At 53.6% G+C, this 14,892-nt stretch overlaps 1 protein-coding gene across 1 annotated transcript in view; it reads left to right on the forward strand.

The window, feature by feature from the left end:
* The first annotated feature begins 1,252 nt into the window (after positions 1 to 1,252).
* Positions 1,253 to 14,892, forward strand: part of UNC5B (unc-5 netrin receptor B) — a 64,019-nt gene continuing 50,379 nt past the window's right edge. Inside the window, exon 1 of the mRNA XM_080938033.1 lies at positions 1,253 to 1,640. Within this exon, the coding sequence (XP_080794159.1) occupies positions 1,562 to 1,640 (79 nt within the window). The 5' untranslated portion in view covers positions 1,253 to 1,561. The remainder of the gene's footprint in view (positions 1,641 to 14,892) is intronic.

Raw genomic sequence — 14,892 nt, forward strand, 5'->3', positions numbered from 1 at the left:
AGAGACCCCAAGCGCTTCTCCCACCCCATCTAAGGTCACACGATGTAGCCCTGACCTCAAACTCACCAAGATTTTCTGCTTCTACCCCCTGAGTGCTGGCATTAAACGTGTGGGCCACCATACTTGCTCAAAGGGCTTTTTCCTCCTATCCCCTTTTCACACCTTCAATCAAAACTTGGGCCAATGGCTCTCCATCTCTACACCCCACTTCTCTCCTCTATAAAAGAGCATATATGGTACTTCTTCATAGAGTTCTGGAATTAGCTGAAAGGATGCCCGTTAATGGGCTACCACACTGAACGGCTGTGAGTTTCATGTGAACTGATGCACAGACATCTCCCAAGTCTCAACTGGTCACATAAGCTTATGAGCCCACCTTTGGGTGATGAGGACTTGGCTCAAGAACCTTGGGAAGGGACGCCACCATTTGTGCCCCCACTTTCTCCCTATTTCCCACATTCTGTTCCTCAATCCCTTATGAGACAGCTAACATCATTATTCCCCATTTCACAGGCGACAGTGATGGAGACAGTTAAGCAGCTCCTTCAAGGTCACGCGCTGAAGGAGCAGAACCAAGTTTGTACACTGAGCCAAACACAGCAGCAGGCCCCTCCCCACATGTTCTTTTATCGGCTGGATTGTTTTGCCATATCCAAGGATGAGCCATCCTTCCGGATCCCACGTAAAGAGTTCTGTCCTGGGTCGTGGAGACAAATAGAACCAATCACGATCCTAACTCATGCCCAAATATCCACAGCTGGAACTCCCCACCTACATCCCCCGCTCCAGCAGGACTTGGGTGTTTGACATTTTTCTTAAACATCCCCCACCCCTTTTGAGACAGAATCAGAAGCGAAAGCTGATTCACGTCCAAGCTAAGAAGGGCACGAATGTTTATTTCCTTTATTTTTGGAAAGAAAATCCGATAGACTCCGCCGCTTCCAGCGGACCGGTTTTCCGGTGCTTTGGAGCCTACGTTCTTCAAGGATCCCCTCCGATAGGCCCCAGCTCGGCCGCGCCTACACAGCGGTAGGGTACCCCCCTCGCTGGGCCCCGCGGCTCCGCCCCCGTCCTCCAGGCCCCGCCTCCTATCGCGTGAAGCCCCGCCCCGGCCCGCTGACTCTAAGGAGAGCGCGCGGCGGCGCTGGGCATTGTGGCTGGCGGCCGGGCGGGCGTGAGAGCCGAGCGGCGGGGAGCGATAGGGCGCGGAGGGGAGCGCACACCCCACTCGGTCAGACTTCGCGGCGCGGCCGCTGCGAGCGCCGCTGAGCGCACTCCACTGGGATCGCACAACTTCGGAGCTGGGCGCGGACTGCGCTCGCAGCAGGAGAGCGCGGAAAGGGGCGCACCAGAGCCGGGATCCCCAGCGGCGTCCGACTCCCGGAGCGCTCCGAGCCACCGGGCTGCCTCCCGGAGCTGAGTGGTTGCCGCTGCGCCCACGGAGGGCACGGGCTGGCGCTGCCGGGCGCCTGCGAGGACAGCGAGGCGAAGGCGAAGGCGGCGAGGCTGGGGACCGGGAAAGAACCCCGAGGGAGAGGCGCCCGGGCCGGGCGACAGGAGCATGAGGGCCCGGAGCGGGGTGCGGAGCGCGCTGCTTCTGGCGCTGCTGCTCTTCTGGGATCCGACACCGAGCCTAGCAGGTAGGAACGAGAGGGAGTGGGACGGGGGATGTGGTACTGACGTGTCCCAGCCTCCAACTGCAAGTTCGGGTGGTTCTTGGCGGAGTCTCTGCGCTCCGAGAACGCAATGGACGCGCCCAAGTTAAAAGGCAGCTTCGGTGCCCCAGAGAGGGGGCGACGCGTGGCCACCTTGGGTGCCACGTAAGCTGGAAGCTCCCTGATCCTGCCTCCAAGGGATAGTTGCTTCCCATGGAATGGGGTCTGATTCACTTCCAAGTGACCCCTGCTTGCCACTGAAAAACTGTCGCTGCCAGGGCCCGGGGTGTGTTCTCTGCGGAACGCCTGCAACTTAAGTCTGAGTACACGCTCCCGCGGGCTGCACGGGCAGCATTCTGCGGGTGACGGAGAGGGAGCCGGAGACTGCGGAACCCTAGAAGAGCTACTTCTCCCCCACCCCCCAGCCTTTGGGGAGCGGAGGCCTAAAGGCTTTAGCTATTGAATGGGGAGGGGCCGAGTACTGTACACCCTGATCTCCGGAGGTGGGTCCTGGCGGGTATGGAAAGATTTTGTGGTTGGTGGATTGTTTTGGGGTGAGTGTTGGCAGAGTGGAGGAGCGTAATGTGTCCCCTGTCGACTTTGCCTATTTTAAATAGGTTATTGGCATTCTCACTTTCCGGGGATTAGACCAGGTGAGTTCGCCTCTGAACCGCCCCTGGACCTAGTAAAGATGCTCTTAGGAGGGTTTGGCAGACTCCTAACTTTATAAAGTACCCAATTCTCCTCTCTCACCACCAACGTGGAAGTGTCTTGCTGGCTCTGTAGTAGCTCGGCTAGGCGTTGCAAAGTGGGCTGCGTCTTCCTTGGAAGGAAAACTATACACTCGCACCAACCTCTCTGGTACCCAAACAGGGGAACTGCCGTTAGGGTGAATCAATTCCCGGAGCCGATGTGGGGGCTGAAGGGCCACCCCATACAAAGACCTCCCTGAGGATGGGGAAAGGGAACTAGCAGAAAGTGCTTAAGTTGACGCAACTCTCCCCACCCCCCCACCATCCTCCGTGATGGTGGCATCCGCTCTCCCCTCCTCCCCACCTCTTCAAGAGCTAAAGGTCCCTCCTCTGGAATGAACGATTCCCACGGCCCGCGCCTTGCTTTTAGCACCCCCCCTTCACCCCGCGCTTTTTATTTCTCTCCAAGCTTTGTGCTGTAAAGTTACAACACTCAATCATTTGATCCAAGTTAATTATGATTTGGGCAGACTCGGGTATTTAAAGCAGTGTTTTGAAGTTGGAAGGTAATGATGGGGAAGGGGAGGAGGCACGCTAAATAACCAGCCTCGTTCTTTTTTTTAAAGAGTGCACTTAGATGTGGGAGGGGCCGGATTGGGTGTTAGTTTCTGTTTAAGAGTGTGGTGGGAGGGGGGTGACTGGAAGGTAGAGTGAAGTCTCTGGAAATAGCACGTGGGCCAGGTTGCATCTTGGGAAACGTTTCTTGTTTTTTTTTTTTTTTTTTTTTTTTTTTTTTTTTTTTTTTTTTATTTCATATTTATCAGCAGGGTAGTGGGGTCAGGAATAGATACCACAGTTACTGGGGGTGGGGCTCCATTTGGAGAAAAATGGGACTGCTGGGCCCGGAGTCCTCTGGGTGGGTGGGCTAGGCCAGGAATGCTAGAGATGGCCTGCATTTTCTGCTTAACAAAGCATTCAGCCCCCATCTACCCCGGAAGAAACCCCAGGCCCAGGGCTTTGATGGATTTGGGCATGAACAGTGCCCAGTCAGAAATGGCCTCTAATACCCAGCTTTGATTTCTCACCAGTGAGCAGAAACCGTGTTGGAATTGTGTTCATTACATAGCACGGCGGGGACACCTCCTGCCCACTAGTCTGGAGCGGGGCCAGCGGCTGGGGTCTGCCTGCAGCCTTCCTTTGCCCAGAATATGCTGCCCTTTAGGAACTTACCTTCTGGAGGGAGAGCGTGACTCTTCCTCCCACACAGACTGGTCTCCCCCATGCCATAGACGTGGAGCATTTTTCTACCAGAATGCTCTTTGGGTTTTACCAGTGACTCCCTCCTGATCCCATTTCACTGATGGGAAAAATTGAGGGCAGAGCTCAGTCTTTCCCTCCATCTTGTCTTCTTCACACTGATTTCTGAGTAGGATGCTGGGCTCCTTTATGTTATCTAAGCCAACTTTGACTGTGGGGGTAGGGGAGTAGGGGGGACTGTCCTTCTGTACCCTTCCACCTGGCTGTGCTGAGATCTGTTGCAGAGGCAGGAGAGACTACTAGGAAGGCTCCAAACAAAGTAGAGATGCTTCCCCCCTTTCTCCTGAGAATCTGGTAGTCAACTCCTTGACAGTGCTGAGATCTTTTTTTCTTTTTCTTTTTAAAGTTTGATAATGGAAGAATCAAAACCAGACCCCCTAGAACCGCAGACCCTTAGGAAGACACCGGCCAGCAAGTGGCTGGCTGGGAGAGGCCACTTCAAAGGCACTGGGTGGCTCTGGGAGCTTTCTTCTACCCCACCCCACTCACAAAGCTCTTTCCAAGGCCTCTCTGGCTGGGACGGTTGAGCCGCTCTTGGTCGGTCTTTTAAAGCTGCAATTAAAAGTGGGAGTTTTCCTAGTGTCTGAGCTGGTGCGGCTGGTGTGGCTTTGGTTGGTGCCTTAACCCTCAGCCCCCTCGGCACTGAAGCGAGCACCCACCTCGCTTAAACAAATGGAAATTCAAGAGTCTTAATGGGCTTTCTCATGAAAGTGGAAGAGCTTGTGCGGGAGAGGAATTTCTCCTGGAATCTCTGCTCTGGCCCGTCCCCTCCCCCTGCACAGTGGGGAATTCCATAGGACCTAACGACTCCCCTGTTTTTAACCGCTGGAGCTTTGGGAAAAGTGTTTGGAGTTGCCCAAGGCCACAGTAGAGCTCAGCAGAGACGGGATTCGAACTGGGACTCAAGGGCCTGCCTCAGCTATTGTTTTAGCCTCCTTCATTCCTCACCTGAAGATCGGACAGCCTCCCCGGGATCAAGATGCTGAGTGAACCTGAGGTGCCACCTAAGTAGGGCACTTAAAGGTAGAATCCCTTTGGCAGTTGGATGTCATGGGACTTGAAGCAGGGATGAGGAGGAAAGATTGATTGGGGAGCACCAATCCTGCTCAACAGAACACAGCCGGACCAAGGGCTGGGCATAGAGTCCTTAAGACCAGGTAGATGCTCACAAACATCTAACATCCAGCATTGGCTGTAGCAAAACCTAGGTCATCGGCTAAGCTCCTTAGCCTATGGAGTGAGTCCCTTTACAACAGGGTCACATTCATTTGTAGAGTTGGGAACCCAGCTATTTGCTGGTTTGTTTCTGCAATCCTTAGGTGAAAGGCACCATGACCTCATTCTTGGGATAGTATGAGGTTTGGGATCTCCAACATCCTTTTCCCGAGTCACCCCGATGTCTAGAGTGGCTATGGGCTGCCCTGAACTTTGGGGGACAGCAGGGTGGGCTGTATCTCTTTCATCCTAGTTGCTTGGGCGGCAAGGTTGGTGATCCTGAGTGAACACTACTTAATCCTCTCCGGGTCTGGCTGGCCACAGTACCATCCTGAGGCTCCGGAATAGGGTTTTAGGTAGCAAGGAGGAAAATGGAAGCTCGGGTCTGCAGGAAAGGGGAAAGGAGCTGGATACTGGGCTGCGAGTTGAGGCTGGTGGCCATGGGCCCAGAGAAACTGCTGCTTAGGCAGATGGCCTCCAGGGGGGAGGGAGAGGCTGCTGCCAGGCCTGAGCTGGCTTCTCCACTGGCATCCTTCTCCGCCTCTCCACCAGCTTCCTAAACAGCTTCCACAAATGGAGTCATTAAAGCTGTGAAGGCAGAATGAACCCAAACAAGTGCGGGCTGTGCTCCCTCCCCTCCCCCTTTTAAAGGAAATTTAGAATACCATAATGAGAATCATTCAGGGGAAAAAAAAAAAAAGCTCGAGTCCGAAGGCACCGAGAACCCTGCTCCCCTCCGGATTGGCTGGGTCCTGAAATCTGGGCTGGAGCGCCACCTCCTGCCCTTTTGGATCCAGTACGGCACGGCGCCGGGGGTCGGAAAGTAGGGGGAGGGCTCCTCCCCCCACCTCCCCACTACCCGGTACCTGGGCCCTTTTGGCGACCTAGGGCAACAAGTGAGCCCCTCCTATAACCTTTTGGGACTGGCACTCTGAAGCCGACTGCCGGCTGTTCCTAGGGAGTTCGTTGACAAGCCAAACCAGGATCGTCGGATCTGGAGGCTGTGGATCGGAACGGAACTCCGCTGCAGCCCGCGGGCAGACAAGCCCAGACCGAGCTCCCTAAGCCACAGGTCCCCACCCCCCACGCGCCTTCCTCTGGCTCCTAGGCTTCCCGAGGCTAATGGCAGGGAAAACATTTGCTGAAGTGCAGGCATAAATCAGCTGTCTACCCCTCCCTCCTTTTGTGTCGGTTTCCCTCGCAAAGCTCCGGGCAGCTAGGAGCTCCTGTTTTCCCCCCTTCTCTACAAAGCTGCCTGATTAGCATCTCCGGAGCTTGGGAGTTGGATTCTGTACAGTCACCTGGTGTCCCCAAGTAGGAACTACTCTCCACCAAAGCCCTCCTGCTCCTTTTGTCCCCTCGCTCCTGTCTCCTCACCTAATCTTAATCGAAGTGAGTCTACCCATTCCTAGGAGCTCGACGGTGCCGCCTAACCATTGGGCACCATGTCCCATTCCTTTCTGACGCCCCTCTTTTACATTTCCCCCAAGGTGCCCCCAGCACATCACAACTTCCCAGGCTCCAGCAAGGCGGACCTGTGGGTGTGAGATTGTGCGCTGAGGAGTGTTTGTGAGAATGTGCAGTGGGAAGGTGGCAGGTGGAATAGTGTTCGGGGAGGGGTGGGGGGAGGTTATTTCACTCTTAGATGTGGGGTGTGTGTGTGTGTGTGTGTGTGTGTGTGTGTGTGTGTGTGGAGGTGAAGTGTGCAGGAGGACCAGAGTGTGCTGTGGTTTCCACCTTTTGTATAGGAGGGTGTGGCGTGTGTGTGACTATGGATGTTTGAGCATGTGGGGGTGTGCAATGTCATATAGGTGTGGTGCGTTTTGTTTGGGTATACATAGGTGTGTGTAATGAATCATGAAAGGCCTGGGAAGCTCCGTTCAGTGTATCTTGCTGGGGATTCCTCTTCAGGACAGGACCTGCCATTTGCCGTGCAGGGCTAGAGAAGCCCTCCAGCTAGCTTGCAGTGCCTGTGCTAGGTCTGGCGTAAGTGACAGAACCTGTTGTTGGGAAGACTGGAGCACCTTCCCAGGGAAGGCTGGGACCCGGAAGCTGAGGGTGAAGTCTTGTGCCCTAGAGGGACCAGGAAAGGTTACTCATAGGTAGGCCAGGGAGCTGAGACTAGAATTCTGTGCTCCTCCTCCTCTAACCCCAGGTCAGCCAGAACACGGTTGTGAGGGGTTACTGGGGATGATGTGAAGGGCTTACCCCTCCACCTGACTGGCTCCTGCAGCCTGTCTCTCTCAGGGAGGTCTCTGGAGTTTTCTGTAGAAGGGGCTTGCAGAGCTTGCAGGAGGGATCTCTGCATCTTGGAAGGTATGGCTGGGCTTGGACATAGGCACACACCCAGGCACACCTGAGCCAACTGTACTGAGCGAGCATAAGGAGGCTTCTCTCATTCTCCCACTGCTGCCTTGGTCGAAGGAGGGCACCCTGCCCTTCCTGTTTGTGCCCACGCTGAGGACCTCGACATTCTAATCTCAAATGAGATGATGTTTGAGGAGACTCACCCCAGCTCACGTGCATAGCACTCTATAGTTTGCAAAGCCCTTTTCTGTATGGGACTCATTGTGTCTGTGAGAACCTTGTTTCGGAGGTGGATGCACTCCTGGAAAACTGAACAGGCAGACCTGGCCCAGATCAGTCACAGGGGCCCTAACCCTGGCTCCCAGAGAGGTCACACAGTCTATAGGGCACCCTGACATCCGTTCCAAAAATGCGGAAATGACTCTTAAAGTCTTGGATGCTGCAGGAAGGCAACAGAGGAGAGCACTGAAGAAAAATCCCAAAAGCCTAGGGGCTTCCCAGAGGTGGTGATGACTGGGAGCTCCACCAGTCCCTTCCTCCCATCCAGGTCTGAGGGTTGTGTGTGCCTCGAGGATGCCCCTCCCCCTGCCTCTGGCTCTAGGTAGACCCTGGAGTAGGGGATTGAGATGAAAAGGTTTCTTTCATTTCTGTTTCTCTGTGTCTCTTAGAAATGGGTGGAGCCTAGCAAGTAGGGGTGGAATCATGTTGGGGCATTTGGGGTGAGTTCCCCTCCTGCTGTCCTCAGCCCCAACCCCAGTCATTGTTGTTGTGGTTCTTCTTCTTCTTCTTCTTCTTCTTATTATTATTATTCCTCCTCCTCCTCCTTCTCCTTCTCTTTCTTCTTCCTCTTCCTCTTCCTCCTCCTCCTTCTCCTCCTTCTTCTTCTTTTTAAAGATTTATTTTGTTTATATGAATACACTGTAGCTGTTTTCAGACACACCAGAAGAGGGCATCAGATTTAGTTACAGATGATTGTGAGCCACCATGTGGTTGCTGGGAATTGAACTCTGGAAGAGCAGACAGTGCTCTTTAACCACTGAGCCATCTCTCCAGCCTCCCAGTCTTCATATACCTTCTCTGATACCTTCTCTTCAGGGGCCTTAGCTGCCAGGTAGGAGGCCTGACATGGCCAGTTGGGATCTGAGAAAGCTAACATAGTCCTCCCTGCCTCCCCCCACCTACCCCCCAATGTCATTTACTGGCTCACTAAACGGCTGTGCCTCAGTTCCCTTGTCCGTGAGATAGGGGTTGTAATGTCCTCATAGAATTGTTTTCAGGTCATGAGCTGGGGTACTCAAAGTAAGGAAGAATTATGGGGGGTGGGGGTGCCCAGTAAGTAGTGGCTGCTCACACTGTTAGCATGCTCAGAAAAAGAAGGGGGTCTGGAGAAGGCAGGGAGCCTCAGGGCTTGGAGGCCTAGCCCCTCCCTGCCTTGAACTTGAGACGGGGTCTTAACTGTTTGTTCCTCTGCTATATGACCTGGGTGATCTTTTCCTCTCTGGGTCAGCGTAGACTGCTCTCCCTTCTGTGTTTGGAGTCTAGAAGAGGTAGAAGGTAGATCTTTAAGGACTTGGGGTTTTCTAGCTAGCAGTTAGCAGCAGACAGAGCTACCAACGACCCAGAACCACTTCACTTCATTTGTGTTTATAGAGGCCCATCCGGAAAGTCGATTTATTGACAGGGATGCCCATGTGTGCATTATGCAGCCCTGGGTCTCTGTGTCTGTCTCTGTGTCTTTTTCTCTCTGTGCTCGCCTGTCTATAAATTACCTTCTAGGACTTAAGTTCACTTTCCCTGCTCCATAAGCATCTCTTGCCTCAAAGACCGAGAGCCCCGGGTACTTCAGGAGACTGAAGGAAGGGAGGGAGGAAGGAAGGAATCCGCCAAGACTTAAGGGGTCTACAGTGGATCTAACAGGACAGACAGCCTGACTCTGGCTCCGTTCTATTCACTTATAGGAGTAAGGGAAGCTGGTTTCAGGGTAGAAGTGAGGATTCCTAGCACACATTGGTCACAGGAACCCCAGACCAGCCCTATACTCGGTACAGATCACATTTTCTCTGTCATCATTACCATCAGGATTAGAAACAACAGGAAGTGTGTGTTGGGGGTCTGGGGTCAAGAAAGGCTTCCGGGAGGAGAGAAGGGCGGGTCTTGAGTACCCCTTGAAGGATCAGCAGTTTGACCCATGGGGTGGAGGGGATGCCTGGAGGAAGAGACATCCACCGTCCCTGTAGATTGATGACTTCTGTAGCCTGCAGTCTCTGTCCAGCATTGAGCATAGAGCCCCTGGCTTTAGAGCCTAAAGGATATAATTTGATTCAGTTCTTGGGCCAGGTAGCTCAGCCTCTTGGTGTCTTAGTTTCCTGGTGAGCCATGTGACAGAATCTGACACCAGTTGGGGTCCTCTGAATTTCTTTGCCTCTTTTTGCCTTTCCCTACCACTCTTTTGGGCTGATGGGCCCTGGTGGGGGGATGGGCCCTGCTCCACTGTGTGATTCTGTGGGAGAACAAGGGTCAGAGCCTCTGGTAGCGTCCTTCTTGCGGGAAGAGCTGGGGGACAGGGTGGCAGGAAAGAGGCCGGCTTTTCTGCTTCTGGTGGCCACCCTGTTGCCTGGTAGCTCAGAGGCATCTCCAGCTCTGATCACCCACTAGTTCCCCAGAGGCCCCGTGTGGCGCCCGGAGGCATTACTGGCGTCAAGAGATGGAGCTGAAGCAAACCAGCTGGTAATGCTATCAGGCGCCGGGCTGTCAACTCCGGGGCCTCAGCACCTCGCGAGAGATGCAGAGCTTATAAGAAGTTGAATCAGAAATGCCAGGGAAGTTGTTCCAAGTCCCCTACAAGTCATTTTTGTAACACGGAAGAGCAAAGGCAGAGCCAGAACTGACGAGAGGTGTCACAGGGCCACCTATGTCCCTTTTCTTTGTCGTGGGGGATGGGTTGAAATGACCAGGAGATAGCAATGGGAACGGGGCTGTCACTGTGTGATCAGGGGTAATGGGGGAGCCTGATATGTCCTAGGACCAGCAGTGTCAGATGCAAGGAGGCTGCAAAGTGAGACGGAGAGGAACTACGTGCAGGCGCCACTGGCCAGGAGGGAGCTCCGACCGGTGCCTGTCTGCCTGGCTGAGTAACCGGAGAGTGGGAGGTGTCCAGCCCTCTGCTCATCACGCCTCCCCCCCTGCCTTGTCTGAGTCTCTTCTCACTAAGCACTTACCAAAGCAGGCACAGTAAGTGCTAAGTACTAGGTGGTCAGGGTCCTTGGGTGAGAAAGAATTTGTTCCCTAAATCTAATAAAGCCACGAGGATTTAATGAAGTTTTTCTCGTCTAGGCGTCCTGGTCCCTGCTGTGTGAGTAGCAGACACACACTAGGCTGTAAATCGTTTGCATTTGGTCAGGCATGGTGACACACACCTGTGATCCCAGGACTCGGGAAGCAGAGGCAGGAGTGTCAGTGTCGTAAATTCAAAGCCAGCTTGGTGCACGTTGCCGGTTCCGGGCCACCACTGCATCTCAAAAATAATGCTCTATCCGATTTGCACGCCCAAGCCCATTGATCACTGCTTGGAGCTGCACAGAGTGGCCCTTGCATGACCATTGGCTCCTCGCCCTGCAGCAGGTGCAGACTAAGCAGCGTGCGGGGAGGCGCAGGGCCAGGGGCTGAGTCCAGGCCCAGCCCTCCACAGCAACTGCCCCTAGCTTCTTGGCATAAGTAGGCCTCATGAGGATTGCAGGGTCAGGCTGCTCAGGGCCACCCATGGTGCATCCCGCACTCATATTCAAGAGCATTCCTAAGAGGTAAATATCCCCAGGCCCTTGGCTGAGGCAGCAAGATGGCTGGCTTAGCTACCAGCCTCACAGCTGGGTACCCACTGGCCCTTGCCAGGAGTCACAGGCTGATCTGAACTCCTGTCTGGCAGCTTAAACAGCCAGGGCTGCTGGACACATTGACCCCTGCTGCAAATTTCATCTGGCCTCACATTTCCTGACTTGCCAATCTGACTTGGTCTGGTCTTCCCTCCCTCCTCTTCTCCCTCTCCTCTTCCCTTCCTCTCTGGTCAGTCCCTCCCTTCTCTTTCTCCCTCTCTGTCTCTCTCTGTCTCTGTCTCTCTCTCTCTCTCTCTCTCTCTCTCTCTCTCTCTCTCTCTCTCTCTCTCTTTCTCTCTCCTCTAATCAAATAAGCAGGGTTCACCGTGGAATCAGAAAGAATCAGAAAACACAGGTTCAAGTCCTAGTTCCATCTCTAGGTGCAGTTCCCTAAGTCTGGGACTCTCTCCTGTCTCCCAGTGATTGGCCTGAGAGTTGTTGAATGGGAATGTGGAGTGGGAGAGACAGGGCCATTGAAGGGAGAGAGCCAGAGAGCCTACCCATAACTCCTTGCTCACCTTTCTTCTTCCTAAGAAGTGCTGCTTGACAGGTTACACTAGACCTAAGATGGGAGGGATCATTCTAGGGGGGTTCTTGGAGCCATCTTGGATAGGGCTCTAGTTGGCGCATGGAGTCATTTGTAGATAGATCCCAGAGGTTATCAGTGGGGGAGCCTGTATTATCAGAAGAATCTCCAGAAGTTTGGAAGCTTTGGCTCAAAGGCCAAGTCTCTGTGTGTCCCAGGGATAACTGACCCTCCGGGACTCTCATTCAACCCACCAGGAAGAGAAACAAAGAAACAAGCCAACCAAAGCCAAGCAAGTCAACAGCTCTGCAACTTGCAGAGACCCTTGTTTTGGAAACACCCAGAGGCTGTGGCCCAGAGATTGCACTGCCCAAAACAGTGGGGCAGCAAGAAGGACACCACGTTCCCTTCTTACATGGTTGGAACCTGCTTGCTGGTGACTGAGTGGCCCTGGCTTCTCGCTGCCCTGGCTGGGCCATGAGCACTGAATGACGAATGTTTGGGCCACTTTCCACACCGCTCCATGCCCCCATGCCCTGGCATGAGCCCTGTGCTCACGAGCAGAGGAGACCGGGTGCCATGTCAGGGCAGGTTAGCGTCAGCTCCGGCTTGGCTGGCACGTGAACCGGAGTACCATCTGCTATGACCGGTAGAAGTTATATAAGCCTCTGCTGGCCATCCGTTCTTAGAAAACGGGCAGGCTGGCCTGTGCAGCCTGTTCCCTTCTGGTCCACCACGGACAGGCCAAGCCAATCGCAGGCTGCACAGAGAGAGAAAAGATGGTTTGCGGTGGAGGGGGGGAATGCGTCAGAGCAGAGGAGATTGGAAGGATACATAATAAAGGTTCTTCCCTGTGAACTCCAGGAGATACGAAAGGTACCTGCTGACTGCATACCTGCTGAACACCACCTTATCACCTCACTGCTGTATGAGAGGGAGAGACAGGCAGACAGACAGACACCCTTCTCCAGTTACTGGGGTCATCCTGCTTCCTACCTTGGGTCAGATGCAAAGCATTTCTAAGTGGTTCTGCATCTCAAAGATTGCATTTCCTTGGGGGCTCTCGAATAGCTAAGATCCTTCCTTCAGTTGTCAGACGGTTTTGCCGGTTGCCCTGTTTCCTCCTCTGAGATGTGGGGCTAGCGTCGCCTGTTTTCAAACAATCCACAAAGGGCTGAATTGGATCATTCCTATGGAGGTCAGAGAGGGCGGTCCACAGCTATGCTTGTGATCACTGACCGGTGCTGTTCTTTTTGTTTCTTATGTGTGTACGGTATACATGTGTATGGTGTATGTGTGCACATGTGTGTTCACAACTGCAACATGGATGTGAGTGTGTGTGCAGTGGCCGGGGGGAGATGGTGGGTGCTCAGCATCCTGTAGTGTGATGTGTGCTGACTGAACGGAAGGACTTGGGGTTGTCCTCTCGAGGATAGACTTTCTGCCATGTGACTGTGTCTGAGTAAAGGCAGGTGGAATGATGGGGCTCAGCCTCAAGGCAGCCCTTGGCCATTTAAAGCCTGTTTCATAGGGTACTGTAGCTACAGGAATGTGCCAGCATCACCCAGGAGATATGGGGCCTTGGCAAGCGAGGGTCCACTAGAGCCAATGACTGGAAAAGAATCTTTCTTGGCCGTCAGTGAGTGTTTATAACACCTTGATGGATCCTGAGGCCTTAACCTGGATCCTGAGGCCTTGCAGAGGAAGGGATAGGGCTAAGAGTCTGCCTCTTCTAAGAGGACCACTGGCAGAGGGGGGTAAGGCAGGCTCTCTGCTTCCCTCCTTGGCTACCCTACCAGGGCGCTTGCCTACTGCCAGGCTGCTGCTAGAAAAAGAAACCAGGCAAAACCCCCCGTGTGCTGGGGCTCTCTCATATCACTCCCTCAGCCTTCCTTCCCAAGGCTTTCTAGAGAATTCTTGTGTTTAGGGATAGAAGAAACTGCCCTCAGATCTTTTAGGGTCTGTAAACAGCAGTCCCACCACAGGGCACTGTGTTGAGTAAGCCAGTGTGACAATGACATCCTGCTAGACACCTCCCGAGGCTCGTGTCTTCACACGCTTTGTGTATGTATGTATTTCTGTGGGTGAAGCTGATGTGGTCGGGAGGCCAGAGGACAGTTTGGGGCGTCATTCCTCGGGGACCATCCACCTCTTTGAGAGACAGGGTCTCTAACTGGTGTGGAATTCACTTAGTAGACCTCTAGGTCAGCTGGCTCTGGGAATCAGCCTGTTTCTGCCTCCCTAGTGCATTCCACTGTGCCTACCGTTTTTATATGCCTTACCCCAAAGGTAGACTCAGGGACGACTCTCCACAAGCCAATCCCCACGCTAGAAATCAATTTCACTTGTCTGTCCACCGACTGACCCATAACCCAGCCTGATTTTCCTGAGCAGGCACATCTGAAGACGCCCATCTGCCCTCTCCTTGGGTCAGCCACTCCAACCCAACTATGTCCTGTTTTTTTCTTGATGTAACTCAGCAGTGGATTAGCTGGGACTAATGCTACCTACAAGGGAGGTTCTAGATCTCACCAAGATTCAAACCATAGCCTTATCTGGTACCGTTCTGTCTGGGCTTTGGTTTTGGTATCGTGAGAGGAAAGGGCATCTCACCTCCACAAACTGGGGGGAGCCTTGGAAGTGCCCTGGGTGTGTCCTAGGCTTGTACCATGGCCAGAACGGGCTATTTACAGAGACTTGGTGTGGTTTTGGTGTAAGGGGTTGTTAGCGGTGATGACTTTGATTGGGCAGCTAGGACACAATGGGGGTCATTGTCCCCACACCCTTCAAAGCAGAGATGCCACATTGAAGCAGTATACTTCTCTCTGAGACTCAGTTTCCCTACCTGTTAGGTGGAGGGTTAGCTTAGTAGACTCAAATCCTTTTCTTCCTTTCATTGAATACTTTCTAATGTCCCCATAGCCCAGGCGCCTGTGGAATTTCCTGTGGGGTAGAAATTGTCAATGTGCATTGGCCGAGAATCCCTCTGGGTGCCCTGTGAATGTAAGGGGTGTTGGCAGAATCGTGGATTTCACAGCTTATGGAGAAGAGCCCTTGTTTCCACATGAGGAAATCTGTTCTAGTGTGGAGCACTGAACCCCAAGCTTGACCTGACGGGGACACCTTTTTGTCCTGTGTCAGCTCAGACGTCATTTCTTAGGAAGCTTCTACCACAGTTCTCATGTCCGTGAACACAGAAGTTCTCCAGTTTATCTAGCTTCTCATGCCACAGGGGCAAGGCTGTGTCCCCTGGGAACGTCCCGGTGTCCCACACTGAGTAGGCCTCAGTAAACATTAGCCCGCTAAGTATG

This window comes from Micromys minutus (genome assembly GCF_963924665.1).
Source record: "Micromys minutus genome assembly, chromosome: 25".
NCBI classification, from domain to species: Eukaryota; Metazoa; Chordata; class Mammalia; order Rodentia; family Muridae; genus Micromys; species Micromys minutus.